We start from the raw sequence: 16,522 nt of genomic DNA on the forward strand, positions 1-16,522 counted from the left end.
GAGAGAGAGAGAGAGAGAGAGATCATCCCCCAAAATATACTGAAGAGCAACAACTCCACATATCAGGGAACCCAGAGAGCTTTCAAGTAGTATGCAGCACAATGTAAGCACAGAACTGCAGGTGGACTACTGGCCTACTAGGAAGAAATGAAGTTACCCTTCAATCAGGTAGCCACTCCTATATCTCTGTATTTAACTTCTGAGCTGAGCTGAGTGCTGAGATTTTTCTGGTCTTTGGGTCAAAGAGCCTAGCTTAGGACAAGTTGGAACCTACAGGTGCTCTTTTGATCCACAGAAGATCTGTACCTCTGCTATGGTGTGATTAGCATTCAGCCTACACACCAGGCAAACTCTCTTCTTCCTTTCTTCTTTCCTTCCTTTCCTTACTTCCTTTTTTTATTCCTTACTTTTTTCCTTTCTTTCTTCTTTTTTTTTTTTTTTTTGGACAGGGTGCATCTTGGTTCAGTCTGCTTCAGCTTTACGTTCTATAGCTGCCTCAGTCTATATCTAGAAGGTAACGATTTATGGTGGCCACAATCTTCTATTTCCATTGTCTTTGTATATTTGAATTTTGCTCAACAGAGTAAGTATACAGGCTCAGAAAAGTAACCCAGTGATAGATTTGATCCAGGACACTCGAGAGAACTCAGCCCATGGATGTCCCAGTGCCCAACTGAGTAGAACAGAAGAGCATTAGAAAAAGACCGGCAACATAACAGCCAAGAAGGCAAGGGCACAACCTCTGCAGTCTGACAACTGTCTGCTTCAAGGTCATAGGTACACCTGATGCTGCTGGGCCACTGTCTTATCTCCTAGCCTAGACTTTTGTCTTCACCCGGCAACTAAGAGAATGGGATTCAAGTGGCAGCATTGTATGCTGCCATTCATTTCCACATCTGTAGTAGGGAAAGGTAGGAATAACTACAGCCCTTTTCCAGGCTATTGCAAGGATGACTGTGAAACTACCAAGTGCTTGGATCACGGTGTGTAACCACAGATCACAGCTACTATCATTATTTTATCTGGTCTCTCTAGTGTTTCTAAACTGTATTTATAGAAAGTATAGATTAGAAAGAAGCCATCTTGCTCTATTACTGGGACCAGCACTTCAAAGGCCTACACATATTTATAATATCCAGTTTGGCTCATATGAACAGAACTGCGATATAAAATTATAAAATCCCTAATGCATGTTCACTGTCTTTCCTGTTAACTAGTGTTTTATGAGCATGTTTCTCATTTTTAATATTTTGTTGTCTCCTCAACCTTTAACCATCTACTTTTTAAATGACTTATCACTAGTGCTCTTTAATCCCTATATACCTGAAACTATTTAATTTTTATGTAAGTTTAAAGATTTGCAGACAGAAAAAATGTTTAGAAATAACGAGAAGTAGGAGAAAATAAAAAAGAGATATAATTTTAGAATTTAAAATTAATTAATTCAACCTAATTTTACAGAAAATGGTAATTTAGATCAGAGGAAGCAGAATGAACATCGTGGTTATCAGAGTTTGGCCAAAACAGAACCTGGGTTTCCTAACTCACGGCCAGGTCAGCACCACTCATTGCTACACCACGTATGCATGGCCTCTCCTACCATCATACAAACAGTGACCCCACACATATCCGAACCTCAGGAAAACACCTTCCATCCTTTCAGACAAGAGTTTAAATTCCCAGAATTTCCCTTGCTTCAGAGAGAAAACATCTCAGAATTGAACCTTGCTGATTTAAGAGATTCCCAAAAGCTATGGTGGTAAGCAGAGTCTAGTACAAACAGATGAATTCAAATGAGCCAACCAGGGATTTAGGATTCCTAGGTCTTATAGTCAGAATGAAAAAAAATTATAACTCACAGAATACTCACTTTTCTTTGCTCGGCAAGGCTGTGTTTCAGTAGACTAAGACTCTATCGGCAACAGAGTGAGTAGAACTGATAGGGAAGGGTCATGCAAGAAGACAGACCTATCTGGAAGTAAATTGTTAAGAAGTACCATCCTTTATAACTAATATCCACTTATAAGTGAGTACATACCATATGTATCTTTCTACCTAAGTCAGGATGATATTCTCAACTGCCTGGAAGATGCATGATGTCTTTGTTTTTGATAGCTAAATAGTATCCCAAATGTGTAGATGTACCCATTTTTTTTTACTCATTCTTCAGTTGAGGGACATCTAGGTTGTTTCCAGTTTCTGGTTATTACAAATAAAGCTTCTATGAACATAGTGGAGCAAGTGTCCTTGTGGTATGGTAGAGCATATTTTGGGTATATGCCCAAGAGTGGTATAGCTGGATCTTGAAGTACAACTATTTCCAATGTTCTGAGAAACCACCAAATTGATTTCCAAGGTGGTTGTACAAGTTTGCATTCCCACCAGCAATGGAGGAGTGTTTCTCTTGCTCCACATCCTGACCAGCATCTACTATCACTTCGGTTTTTGATCTTAGCCATTTTAATGGGTGTAAGACAGAACCTCAGGTTCGTTGTGACTTGCATTTCCCTGATAACTAAGATCATTGAACATTTCTTTAAGTGCTTCTTGGCCATTTGAGATTTCTCTGCTGAGAATTCTGTTTAGCTCTGTACTCCATTTTTAAATTGGGTTATTTGATTTCCTGGTGTCTAATTTCTTGCGTTCTTTATAAATTTTGGATATTAGCCCTCTATCGGACGTAGGGTTGGTGAAGATCTTTTCCTAATATGTAGGCTACCATTCTGTCCTATTGGTAGTGTCCTTTGTCTTACAAAAGCTTTTCAGTTTCATAAGGTCCTATTTATTAGTTGTTGATCTTAAAGCCTAAGCCATTGCTATTATGTTCAGGAAGCTGTCTTCTGTACTAATCAGTTGAAGGACAACCATGCTACAATCTACAGACCCAAAGAAACTGGGTAATAAGGAGGTCCCAAGGGAGAATGATCAAATCTCACTCAGAAGGGGAAATTAAATAGTCATCAGAGGTGGATGGAGAGAGGGACCTGAATAGGAAAGGAGGTGAGGAAGGCAACAGGGATGATGATCAGGTGTGAGAGGTGGTGCAGCAAGAGAGTCCTGGAAGTAAAAATGGAAATCAGCAGGGGAGGGGGCCATCTCTGGTGACTAGCTGGAGGCCTGGGATGGAAGAAGATATGAGGAGTTTATAGTTTTGACCTTAGATGACATTCCTACCAGAGAGGGATATAGATACTGAAGTGGCTATCTTCTGTACACAGGCAGGAATTCCAGAAGGGAGGAAGATACCAATCCACCAGAAAACCTGCAACTCAAAATTTGTCTTGCCTACAAGATGTGCAGGGATAAAGATGGAGCAAAAACTGAGCCAACCAATAACTGTCCCAACTTGAGACTCATCCCATGTGAGAGAGCCAACCCCCGACACTATTAATGATACTCTGCTATGCTTGCAGACAGAAACCTAGCAAAACTGTCTCCTGAGAGGCTTCATCCAGCAATGGACGGAGGCGGATGCAGAGACCCAGAGCCAAACACCAGGCAGAGTCTGGGGAGTCTTGCGGAAGAGTGGGGGATAGAAGTGAGCAAATCAGAGGGATCAAGGACACCATAAGAAGATCCACAGAGTCAACTAACCTGGGACTATGAGGGCTCACAGAGCCTGGACCACCCACTAGGGAGCATACAGGGCTGGACCTAGACACCCTACACATTAGTAGCAAATGGGCAGCTTCGTCTTCATGTGAGTCTCCTAACAAGTGGAGCGGGGGCTCTCTTGGTCTCTGTTGCCTGCCAACGGATCCCTTTCCCCCTACCTAGACAACCTGGCTGGGTCTCAGTGGGAGAGGATTGCCCAGTCCTGCTGTAACTAGATGACCCAGGGTGGGGTAGTACCCAAGGAGAGCTTCCTTCCCGAGAAGGGAGGGAGTAATGGGAGAAGCATTTGTAAGGTTAAAACTGGAAAGGGGGAGGGGGAGAGAGGGAGGCTATGATGGAATAAAATAAAATAAATGGATAAAAAAAATAAAAATCAAGTAGCCGTTTCAGGGCATCAAATAAATTAACTCACCTGTAACTGCTGATTTGAGCTCTCAAGAGTGGGATTAAAGAGCATTATCAGTCTTTAACCCCAGTACTCAGGAGGCATGAGGCAGATGGATCTCTGGGTTCAAGGCCAGCCTGGTCTACAAAGTGAGTTCCAGGACAACCTGGCATACACAGAGAAACCCTCTTCTTGTGCCAGTAACTTTTACTTATGTTGTGGAGTGGTACTTCTTTCTCTGCTCCTCTCTCTTGGGGACACTGACTTTAAAATGTTCATTTTTTTAAGAGTGTATGCATAGTACACAAAGTTCTCAGTTAAAGAACTCATCATTCACAGAACAGCCATATCTACATCACACAACATAAAAAGCCCAGACGGGCACTGAGGCCAAACGATGTGCCAACAGCAGAATCAGTAACTGTTATCATTTCCAGAGTAGATAATAGGAGGCTCGGAGCTGGTAATTTTGCATCAGCTTCACAATTCAATGAGCTAAAAATAATCAGCCCTTTGACAATTCTACCATGTCAAGTCATTCATTCAACTCACAAGAAAACCATTGACGGCCAGAACAGAATTGGTAAAGAGGCTGTAAACTGGCAGAATTATTTTAGAAAGGAACTTGCTGATACACATGGAAGGTCTTAACCCAAGAAGTAATCAGAAATATACAGAAGTATTTACACTTAGGGATTTGACCCAATAGTATTTCCAGTAGTGGAAAAAATAGAAATTGATAATAAAAGCTATTACACAAAGAGGGTATCATATAAACCGTCAAACTTTTGAAGAATGTGCACTGTCTAGTTACCTGTGCACACCTATAACCCAGAGCTTGGGAGGCAATGGCAGGAGATCTAAAGTTCGTGACCAGCATGAACTAAGTAAGGCCTTCATGGCAGTTAAGGCTGTTTGTAAAAACTTATCTAAAACATCAAAGAACAATGACAACAAAAAATATGTAATGACAAAGAGAAAATGTTAAAATATGTTCATAAGTGAAAACGCTGGGCTCAATAATTCCAGCTTTTTGAAAAATAAAAACCATTAATCTATACATTTACAAACACACAGAGACACTCAGAAAGAGCTACATCAACTTGCTAAAGAGGGATATATTATTATAATTATAATTTATACTTCACTATACTTAAGTCAAATACTGATAATTTTTTAAAATGATAAACACACACAAAAAAAAAAAAAAAAACACAAACTTCTCCTTTACCGTTGTATATCTAAAATCTTATCCAAGCCTGGAGACATAGCTCACTGAAAGAGTGCTTGTATACTGAACATCTGCAAGGCCATAAATTTGATATCCAACACCATACACACACACACACACACACACACGCACATGCACACACACACACACAAGAAGGGATGTAGGGAACCAATGAAGTCCTGAAAGAACAAGTAGTATCTGACCTGGCCCAGCCATAACAAAGACTCCAGATCCATAGGAATGGCAAAGCCTCCCCTGCGTGAGGCTCAGAGGGACAGCAAAGCCTTGCTTGGGACTGAGTGCTAATGCTGACAATGTGTGCAGAAAATGTCCACCACAGCATTCCCCTGAATGTTTATGACCTGGAGACAGCTCCTCTACAGAAACTGCTCCTACAGATCCTCCCCTTCCTCATTCAGCTGCATGTAACAACCCTGCCTCCTTGTTTATCTGTATGTAATAATACCACCTCCCTCCCTGTTTAACTGTATGTAATAAATACTCTTGCGTTTCCAGGGCATTGTGATTTCTCCATCAGAGAGCCCAGACCACCTGATCTCAGTGTTTCTGCATCTTTGCTATCCCCTAGTCAGGGTTCTTGGACCCAAGCCAATAATGAAGCAAAAGGGGAAAGCTACAGCCAAGCTCAATTAACTGTCAAGACATTTCCAAAGGCAACTAAAATCTCATCTAGATGGGCTACGGTGGCCCACACCTGTAACCTGAACTTGGAAGCTAAGTCAAGAAGACTATGAAATTCAGGCCCACTAGGCTATATAGCAAGTTCCAAGTCAGCCAAGGATACTACAATAGAGAGATTCTTGCCACAAAAAAATAACAACCAAAATCATACTCAAGTAAGTACTTAAGAGAATGTTTACAGAGATAGCTAGCACAGTAACTCACTTGGTAAAATAATTGTCTTGCTGGCATGAAGACCCGAGGTCAATCTCAGACTAGAAGTAAGCAAGACATGGTAGTATACACTTGTAATCCTAGTACCAGGGAGGCCCAGACAGGTGGGTAGCCCTGCCATTCACTAGCTTGCCAGCCTAGCCTGCCCAGAGAGCTCCAGGTTCCAGTGACAGGTGGGTGTCAGAAAACAAGGTGAATGGTATCTGAAGTGTGATACAAGGTTGTCCTCTGTCTTCCACACATGTGCATACACAGGTGCATGTGTTATCTTCATAAACACATACTCTCACACACGAAGACACATAGACTCTCTCACACATACACACAGAGCTCTGTATCTGTAAATACAGTTTTTATCAGAAAATCTTTTAATTCTAGTAATTACTAGCTCTTTAAAGACACACTCTCTAGCTCAGGGGTTTGATCTCGCTATTATGGTGTCTATGATCTGCTCCAAAGCACTTGAGCATGCAATAACATGGCCTGTATATGTTCCGTCCTGTTATATGCCAGGTACACCCAGTGCCCTCACGGGGCTTCATGCTCCAGGGATCATAGTGACTGTTCTAATCAGTAACCTTACTTTAGAAATTTCTATTATAATTATCCTTGAAAGAACGTTAGCACAAGGAATGGTAACTGAGTTTGCACAGGTGAAATGGGTGCCTTATTAACTACCATAGTGTACAAAAGAGATAGACTCTCATTAACGCCATGACTGGGGCTTGAGATACAGGGATCAGGTCAAGAGTCTAGACTTGAGACATAGAGATCAACTCAAATTTCTAGAGATTTTCCCATCCTTGCCTGATCATGAAGGGTATATGTCTCAATTTAAACCATTCAGGATCAGATAGTCCTACACCAGACCACTGGTTCAGAAGACTGCTTGACTTTACTTTCTTGTAACTGCTCTCCTTATTAGGAGACTGTGATACCACAGACAAACTGAGGGTCCGTGTGCATACTTTATTACATCTCTAATTTCCATTTAGACACGACATTTTTACTTACAAAGCCAATTCTTTCCTCTTGTTAACACCACCCAAAGGGCATTTTACACCACAAGGAACAAGCTCCTGGGAAGCTTTGCTTCCATCCTTCCAAGTCAAGAGGAGTTACCACCAGCCACACCCCCTGCCTCACCCCCACTTCCAAAAAGGCAAAATCTACATCATAGCTTTTTGGTGAGCTTTCTTTTGGGGCCAGAATTCACTTTTCACTTCTCCGTGGAGGCTTGGAAGATAATACAGTGATAACAATCTTGTCATAAGAGTGTTCTTTTTTTAGCCAGTCTGTCTCTGTGGCTAGGGACAGCTACAAAGGCCTCGGAATGCAGAGTTCTCATTATGCAATCACACAGACGAGCTCCTTCTTTAAGTTTGCGAAATATATTTTTCAATGTGTGATAAAATAATTTGTTATTTCATCCACTCTTGTAGAAGGTCCCATTATTTGTACCACGGGTATTTTTATCACACTGATCAGAAGGCTGAAGCAGAGATGGCATGCAACAGCATGTGAAATATTTGTTACAGAAACAATTGTGGGCAAGTCAAACCACTTGAAAATGACTTTCAAGGTCTGACACTTTATCTAGAAAATCTGGACATGTCAATTTAGGGTGTGTGGTTGTTACTTTGGATTTTTTAAGATTCCTTTTTGACAATGCAGAATATAATTCCTTCCTGTCAAAGAAACTTTGGTCTAATATATGTGGTCCAAAGGATATTTGAAAATCCCTGGCTAGGTTGTGTGTGATCACACATATATTTGATCCCAGCACTCAGGAGGCAAAGGCAGACAAATTTCTGTGAGTTCTGGGCCAGCTTGGTCTGCAGAGTGAATCTGATCACATGATTTTTTTCAAATCCACTCTATTGGTATTTATTGCTGAGTAACAAATTACCCCAACTTTGCAAATTAAAACAGCATTTACCTATTATCTCTCTGACTCTGTGTACCAAGGGGCTGTGCTCAGATTCTATCATACATTTATGTGATACCCCACAAATTGAGGAACATGTCATATGACTCACTCTCCAGTGCTCACTGGCTGAGATCTTAGTGTTTACGGATTCCCTTCAGCACAGGCTTGAGAAAGATACACAGTAATGGAAAGTTTATAGGTGTTATGCATAAAGCTGTGTGAGGAGAGAAAAATGGACTATCCTCACCACTTGTATTTCACACACTACTAAAGTACTAACACACTTCTAAAGTTAGACAAGAGGAGGCAATAACAGACATTTCAGTAGGCAAGGAAGGAGAGAAATGCATGTTTGTTGATAGCATGATCTTACCACATAAAGATCCTTAAAATATTTGCCCCCAAAAGATGTGAGAATAACAATAATAAGCTCAATAAAGTTTTAGAAAACAAAATTAATACACAAAATGACAGTATTTCTATATATGGGCAAGTCACACATGAATAAGTTTGAGTGAAAAGCTCAAAGATCTTGTGTGTGTGTGTGTGTGTGTGTGTATCTGTCTGTCTGTGTGTGTCTCTGTGTGTCTATATCTGTTTGTCTGTCTTTCTGTCTCTCTATGTGTATGTCCATCTTTATGCCTGTGTATGTCAATGTCTGTCTGTGTGTCTCTGTATGAGTGTTTGTGTGTGTGTTTTCATCTGTCTGTCTATGTGTATGTCTATCTGTCTGTATCTGTGCATCTGTGTTTTTCTGTATGTGTCTGAATGTGTATTTCTGTCTGCCTGTATGTGTCTGTGTATCTGTGTGTGTGTGTGTGTGTGTGTGGTGTATAATGTTTGTGCAAGTGTGTGTGCAGATGTATGTACATGTGAAGGAAGAGATGAACTCTCAATGTTGTTCCCCTGGAGCTGTCCACCTTGTGTTTTGATGAGGTTTCTCACTGGCTTGGAGCTTACTGGGTAGGCTAGGTTGCCTTGCCAGCAAGTCCCAGGGATCTGCCTTTCTTTGCCTCCTCAGCACTGGGATTAGAAGCCCAGCTTTTTAACAGGAGTTCTAGAGGAAGATATCAGGTCTTCATGCTTTTTGTGACAGGCAGGCAGGCTCGTTACTAACTAAACAAAGGATACTTGCTTCTAACACTATCCAAGTGACGAGCAGTCCCCCACTCTCTTTCCCTGTCTAACGTTCTCCATCATAACCAGGCTCCCTCTTCCTGCATCTTCTCTTCCTCACTATGCACATAAGCCCTTGTTGACTATTCTAAGCACATACTTTGGGCTCAACACACACACACACACACACACACACACACACACAAGGTTTAAATGTGGAGATCATAGATGGGACCAAAGTTGGAAACCAGGAGCACAACTCTGGGCTCAGACAACTTTTGGGTTGCATTCCAGCCTACTTTCTGATTTTCTAATTTTGAGATAATCGTTCTGTCACTTGAGACCTTCCCTATGCAAATAAAAAAGAAGCGTTATTCCTGTGTCACTGATTGCTCAGAGAAGTGGATAAGGCAATGCACGATAGGCATGGGGCTTGCCGTCTACAACTCTCAGAGTACTCAGCACGGAGCACCAGGCTGAGCGCCACCCATTCCTGACACCAGCAGCTGTTTAGTCCCTGTCTGTCATGCTTTTCATCATCAGCAACAAGCCACCAAACTAAAACTGCACAAAGCAGAGTCCCCATCCTGTAAATGTATCTCACTTCAATGTATCTCCAGCACTTCAATGCCCAGGATACAATGGTCATCAAAAGATGCTTGTGGAGTTCAAAAAGGTTTCAAATCTGGCTCTGTGCACTATCCATGGTCACATGTGTTGGGAGAGGGACAGGTAATAAGAGGAGAGCATTACAGAGAGCATGTGATGTGATGCTTTTCACCCTTAGAAACAAAGAGAACATGTGTTTATGCATGACTTAAATTTAAAACCCTCACATTTTAAACTCGGAAACATTTGGGCAAAGGAATTTCTGCTGGGTCACAAAAGCAATGGGAGACTACAAACACTCCCACTGCAGGGGCAAACCTGGAGCTGGGCAATCTAAGGAAATCAATAACTCTGATAACCACTCCATCTAACCCAAGAGGAGAGCAGCTTCTGACTGGTGTGTGAAATCCAGCATATGTGCCAGAAAGGGCCCCAAGTTACAAACTGCATGAGATATCGAAGGGAAAGGAGAAAAAAATGCAATTGAAGAAGCCCCCAGAGGCTCAGAAACACAAGTGACCTCAGCCTACAGCTCCACATCAACAGCCTGACATTAACTTACAAACATAGAAAGTCCAAGTATCTAGTTTTGCTTTTAATAGGGGAAAAAAACGCTATCAGCTCCTGCTCCTCTGATAAACAGCTTCAAGGACAAAGTTCAAAAGGGAAAGTACAGTCACCTAAGACCCTGGCACAGGCATGTAAGCAGAAACTAGTTATGCAGGTGCAGCTCTGAGGTTTACCAGGAAGGCAGGCTGGCCCCAGAAACATCAGCACGTGGGCATGAGATAAAAGATACTTAAGCATGGATGCATTTTAAAACCAAAAAGCTAATTAAACTTAGCCTCTTCAGAAGGCAAAGTTAGAGAAGCTGGTGGGGTTGGATATATTCTCTTACTTCTGAACAAAAAGGGTTCCCCAGGTTAAAATGTTAGAGTGACTTGGTTTTTGTTGGTTTTGATCCAGTGAATATTCATGAGATGCTAACAAGGCACCTCACTGTGCATTCCATTTCCGGTCTATCTATTTGCACAGGCACGTCCCAGGCGCTGTCCAAGGTATCACAGATTATGGAAGAATCAGGATCAAGATTAATAAAGCTGTGGCTAAGGAGATGGTTCATTGAGTAACAATATTCTCATGCAAGCATAAGGACCTGGGTTCAGATATCAGCACCCACATAAAAAGCTGAACACATAAACACACACACACATACAAACACACACTTGCAACCCAAATTCAATAGGTAGGTGGAAGACAGGAGGATGGCTGGGTCTTACTGACCACCAGGCTAGCTTCAGGTTCAGTGAGAGACAGAGTAAGACATCCAACATCGTCTTCTGACATGTATAGCATACAGGGGTGGGGTGGGAGATGGAGGGTAAGAAGGAGAGAAAGAAAAGGAAGTACGGACAGAGCTCTCTCTCTCTCTCTCTCTCTCTCTCTCTCTCTCTCTCTCTCTCTTCCATTAAGGTACGCAGTACAGAGTTTATCATGAGAACATGCTAGAAACAAAAATGCTTAGGGAATATTTTCTGAGAAGAGACCTCAGCCCTGATCCCCATGGTCATGGCAGCAATGAAGGTTTTATAGCTGTCGCTCAGTCTCCTAGTCCTGTTTGGTCTGCTTGAAAATAAGGCCCTCTCCTTCCAGAGACATTAGAAAAGGAAGAAATAAATGGATAGTCATTTTGCTGATAGAAAGTAAAACAAAAGGAAGGAAGGAGGAAGGAACAAATGAATGGATGAACAAAGATGATAGATACATAGACATAGATGATAGATACAGAAATAGATACAGATAGATAGATAAGATAGATAAGATAGATAGATAGATAGATAGATACATAGATACATAGATACATAGATAGATACATAGATAGATACATAGATAGATACATAGATAGATACATAGATACATAGATACATAGATAGATACAGAGATAGATACATAGATAGATACATAGATAGATGCATAGATACATAGATGATAGATACAGAAATAGATACAAATAGATAGATGATAGATTAGATAGATAGATAGATAGATAGATAGATAGATAGATAGATAGATAGATAGATAAGAGAGAGAGAGAGAGAGAGAGAGAGAGAGAGAGAGAGAGATGCAAACAGTCTATTCATTGGCTAGAACTCCATTCAACATAACACCTGGACAGTGGAGATCCCCATCCCACTAACCAGAGAGAACCAGGCTGCAGAAAAAAAGAACCAGAAGCACACAAGAATCTCTACAGAGAGGGGTAGACTGAATTGGAGAAAGAATTCTACAAAGGATTCAGAAGCTCCCGCCTTGGGGCAGCCCTTCCAGAAGCTATCAGCCAGTTTCAGCACCCTTGCACCTTGCACCATTCCAATGTCCAACCTAAAGTGTGTTTTGTTACTTGTAACCAAAGAATCCTAACATACACAAGAAGCATAGGTACGACCCAAGTCTGCCGCAGCACAGGCATCCATATGAAGTTAATTGTCCCAAGAAGGTAAGGCACATTTGCCTGGGGCTTCGGATTGGAGTGAACACTTGCCACTGAAACATGGGATGTGAGTCTAGAGCCTAAATTCTACTACTTCTGTGACAGAATAAATCCATTTACCACATTTTACATGTTCCTAGCACAATGCAGGTCCTCTCCCCGTATGAAGAAAGAGAATAGGTGAGATGGAAGGACTGTGTGGGACATCCTGTCTTTCACCAATAAAATGGGCATCAACACATGATTAACAAGTATTAGCAGGCTCAGACTGAAGACAGGCAAAATACATACAAGTGACTGGGGTGAATGGGATAACATTGTGCAGCAAGCCATAATCCCCCAGGATGCATCCTGCCTCCTGTCTGTTTTCATATGAACTACCAAAAAGGAATTTTTTTTCCATGAACGTCTATGTGCAGCCAATTTAATAAGAAGAAGTCTCAACTCAACTTTTAAATATTATCTCTCCCAAAAGAGATCCCTTCTTTTTGATGAATAGACTTATGTGTGAAACAATTATATTTAATTATTACTATGGCTTTTCTAATATGGGATTTAATAGATGAACAAGGAGTCAACTCAGTCAGCAATACAGTGATAAAATTAATTTTCTCACCAGGGGCATTATTTTGAGGTAGCAGTTTTCCAGATAGGAGGATAGCGGTGTTATTGTTCCTTTCTTTCTTTCTTTTTTTTTCTTTTTTTTTTTTTTTTAACAAATGCACATATTGTAATCTAGCAGAAAACAAGCCCAATAAGGTCTCAGTGAGTTAAAGTGACATCCTACCTTCTAGGAATTCAGCTCCCTTCTAGCCTAGGCTAAACCAGTTTGGATCCATGACAGAAACCCCTCAACTAGGCCAAGAACACATTACCAAGCTCAGCAGCCATGTGCAGTGCTCCTTAGAACATAGTCAGACTGGTTCAGTCTGGGCTCAAAGGAGAAGGGTAAACTCTTGACTTAAATAACAATTATTAAGAGAAATTCTGGGGATATGTGTCTCCATAAACTCCCCTATTTTTATCATATCTGTTCATGACATTCTTCTACTATGTCTTAGTCAAAACCCAACTGAAACCTCCATGTCTTCTTAAGACTAATGTTAGTTCAAAGTAGAAACAAGCTTACCTTCTGGGCTCCTTGTCTTAAGAACGTACTAGCAAAAGTTTCCAAAATACAATTGAGAAATCCAGCCCCTGTGATTGAAATTCTGCCTGTTTGAATGAACTCTGTCCTGAAAAAAAAAAAAAGAAAGACAAAATTCATCTCCATGAATTTTCATCTGTATAAAATATGCATATGCATAAAGTAAAATAGAGCAAGTGATGAGCCTAGGAGGGAAGACTAGTTAAGAAGAGTTAACTAGTGTGGGAGAGGGAAAAGGAAAGGTGATGGGCGTAAATACGACACAATCCAGTTTTTCCATATAATTGGTGAAAAATTTATCTTTCATGTCACTTTGCATTTGGATATGTAAATGCAAATTATGGATACCTTCAGCAGCATAATTACCATTTATAATTAACACAAAATAATATTCATAATAATTGAGTAATTACTTGTTACAACAAAATATTCTATTTGAGGTTGAGGTAACTATATACAGCTTATTCAGTATAAACAATAATCATTTGAATTAGAGAATATTTGTTTCACCCTGCAAAATCCCTCTTCAAGAAGCTACCACATTCCCTTCCGACCCTGCCTGGTCCTCTGGGCTGGAGCAGACACAGAGTTGGTCTGCTCCTGTCCTGTTGAGAAACTGAATCCTGAGTCATCCAGGAGCCACTGCACTCAGAGCAGCTGGTAAGAACTCCATCTCACTCCCTAAGCCCCAGAGATACATCGGGGAGCCAGGGACACCCAGGGCACAGAAGCTACCCAAACCCCGCCCCTCCGGAATTCCACTTCCATTCCGCCCCTGCCTGGTCCTCTGGGCTGGAGCAGACACAGAGTCGGTCTGCTCCTGTCCTGTTGAGAAACTGAATCCTGAGTCATCGGGGAGCCACTGCACTCAGAGCAGCTGGTAAGAACTCCATCTCACTCCCTAAGCCCCAGAGATACATCGGAGAGCCAGGGACATCCAGGGCACAGCAGCTACCCAAACCCCGCCCCTCCGGAATTCCACTTCCCTTCCGCCTCTGCCTGGTCCTCTGGGCTGGAGCAGACACAGAGTCGGTTTGCTCCTGTCCTGTTGAGAAACTGAATCCTGAGTCATCCAGGAGCCACTGCACTCAGAGCAGCTGAAACTGAATCCTGAGTCATCGAGGACCCACTGCACTCAGAGCAGAAGGATTTCCAGATCCAAGAGGTGGCCTGAGTCCCAGGAGTTCTTCCACCCAGGAGATTAGGAGCATAAGACCACAGAGACCTCTGGACTCTGAGGAGCTCTGCAATAAGCAAGATAACTGGAAATACAGACTCCAGTTTTACACAGTGAGGGCAGGTACCACTAGAGTTAACCAGATGGCGAAAGGCACCGCAAGAACATAAGCAACGGAAACCAAAGTTTCTTGGCATCATCAGTGCCCAGTTCTCCCAATATAGCAAGCCCTGAACACCCCATCACAACTGAAAAGCAGGATTCAGAATTAAAATCACTTCTCATGATGATGATAGAGGATTATAAGAAGGAATTAAGTAACTCCCTTAAAGAAATACAGGAGAGTACAAGTAAACAGATAGAAGCCCTTAAAGAGGAATCACAGAAATCCCTTAAAGAAATGCAAGAAAACACAAAGAAGGAATTAAACAAAAACATTCAGGATCTGAAACTAGAAATAGAAACAATAAAGAAAGTTCAAAGGGAGACAACCATGGAGATAGAAAACCTAAGAAAGAGATCAGGAGCCACAGACGCAAGCATCACCAACCGAATACAAGAGATAGAAGAGAGAATCTCAAATGCAGAAGATAAGGTGGAAAATATTGACACAGTTGTCAAAGAAAATGCAAAATGCAAAAAACTCCTAACTCAAAACATCCAGGAAATCCAGGACACAATGAGAAGACCAAACCTAAGGATAATAGGTATAGCTGAGAATGAAGATTCCCAACTTAAAGGGCCAGTAAATATCTTCAACAAAATTATTGAGGAGAACTTCCCTAACCTAAAGAACAAGATGCCCATAAACATACAAGAAGCCTACAGAACACCAAATAGACTAGACCAGAAAAGAAATACCTCCCGTCACATAATAATCAAAACATCAGATGCACAAAACAAAGAAAAAATACTAAAAGCAGTAAGGGAAAAAGGTCAAGTAACATATAAAGGCAGACCTATAAGAATTACACCAGACTTCTCACCAGAGACTATAAAAGCCAGAAGAGCCTGGACTGACATCATACAGACACTAAGAGAACACAATTGCCAGCCCAGATTACTATACCCAGCAAAACTCTCAATCACTATAGATGGTGAAACCAAGATATTCCATGACAAAACCAAATTTGCACAATATCTTCCCACAAACCCAGCACTTCAAAGGATAATTGATGGAAAACGCCAACACAAGGAGGGGAACTACAACCTAGAAAAAGCAGGTAAGTAATCTTCCAACAACCCCAAAAGAAGATACAAACATAACTTTACCTCTAATAACAAAAATAACAGGAAGCAACAATCATTTTTCCTTAATATCTCTTAACATCAATGGTCTCAATTCCCCAATAAAAAGACGCAGACTATCAGACTGGATACACAAACAAGACCCAGAATTTTGCTGCATACAAGAAACGCACCTCAGTGACAAAGACAGACACTACCTCAGAATAAAAGGGTGGAAAACAATTTTTCAAGCCAATGGTCCCAAGAAACAAGCTGGAGTAGCCATTCTAATATCAAATAAAATCGACTTTCATCCAAAATTAATCAAAAAAGATTAGGAAGGACACTTCATACTCATCAAAGGAAAAATCTACCAAGGTGAACTCTCAATTCTGAACATCTATGCTCCAAATGCAAGGGCACCTACATACATAAAAGAAACTTTACCAAAGCTCAAAACACACATTACACCTCACACAATAATAGTGGGGGATTTCAACACCCCACTCTCAGCAATGGACAGATCATGGAAACAGAAACTAAACAGAGACACTTTGAAATTAACAGAAGTTATGAACCAAATGGACTTAACAGACATCTATAGAACATTTCATCCTAAAACAAAAGAATATACCTTTTTCTCAGCACCTCATGGTACCTTCTCCAAAATAGACCATAT

The 16,522-nt window shown here is 41.1% G+C and overlaps 1 protein-coding gene across 1 annotated transcript in view; it reads right to left on the reverse strand.

Moving 5' to 3' along the window:
- The window catches only part of LOC114629823 (PRELI domain-containing protein 2), an 81,779-nt gene that overhangs the window by 23,085 nt on the left and 42,172 nt on the right, over positions 1-16,522 (reverse strand). Inside the window, exon 5 of the mRNA XM_028777928.1 lies at positions 13,422-13,527. Coding sequence (XP_028633761.1) covers positions 13,422-13,527 — 106 coding nt within the window. The remainder of the gene's footprint in view (positions 1-13,421; positions 13,528-16,522) is intronic.

Source organism: Grammomys surdaster, unplaced genomic scaffold (genome assembly GCF_004785775.1).
Source record: "Grammomys surdaster isolate TR1022 unplaced genomic scaffold, NIH_TR_1.0 317, whole genome shotgun sequence".
In the NCBI taxonomy this organism is placed as follows: Eukaryota; Metazoa; Chordata; class Mammalia; order Rodentia; family Muridae; genus Grammomys; species Grammomys surdaster.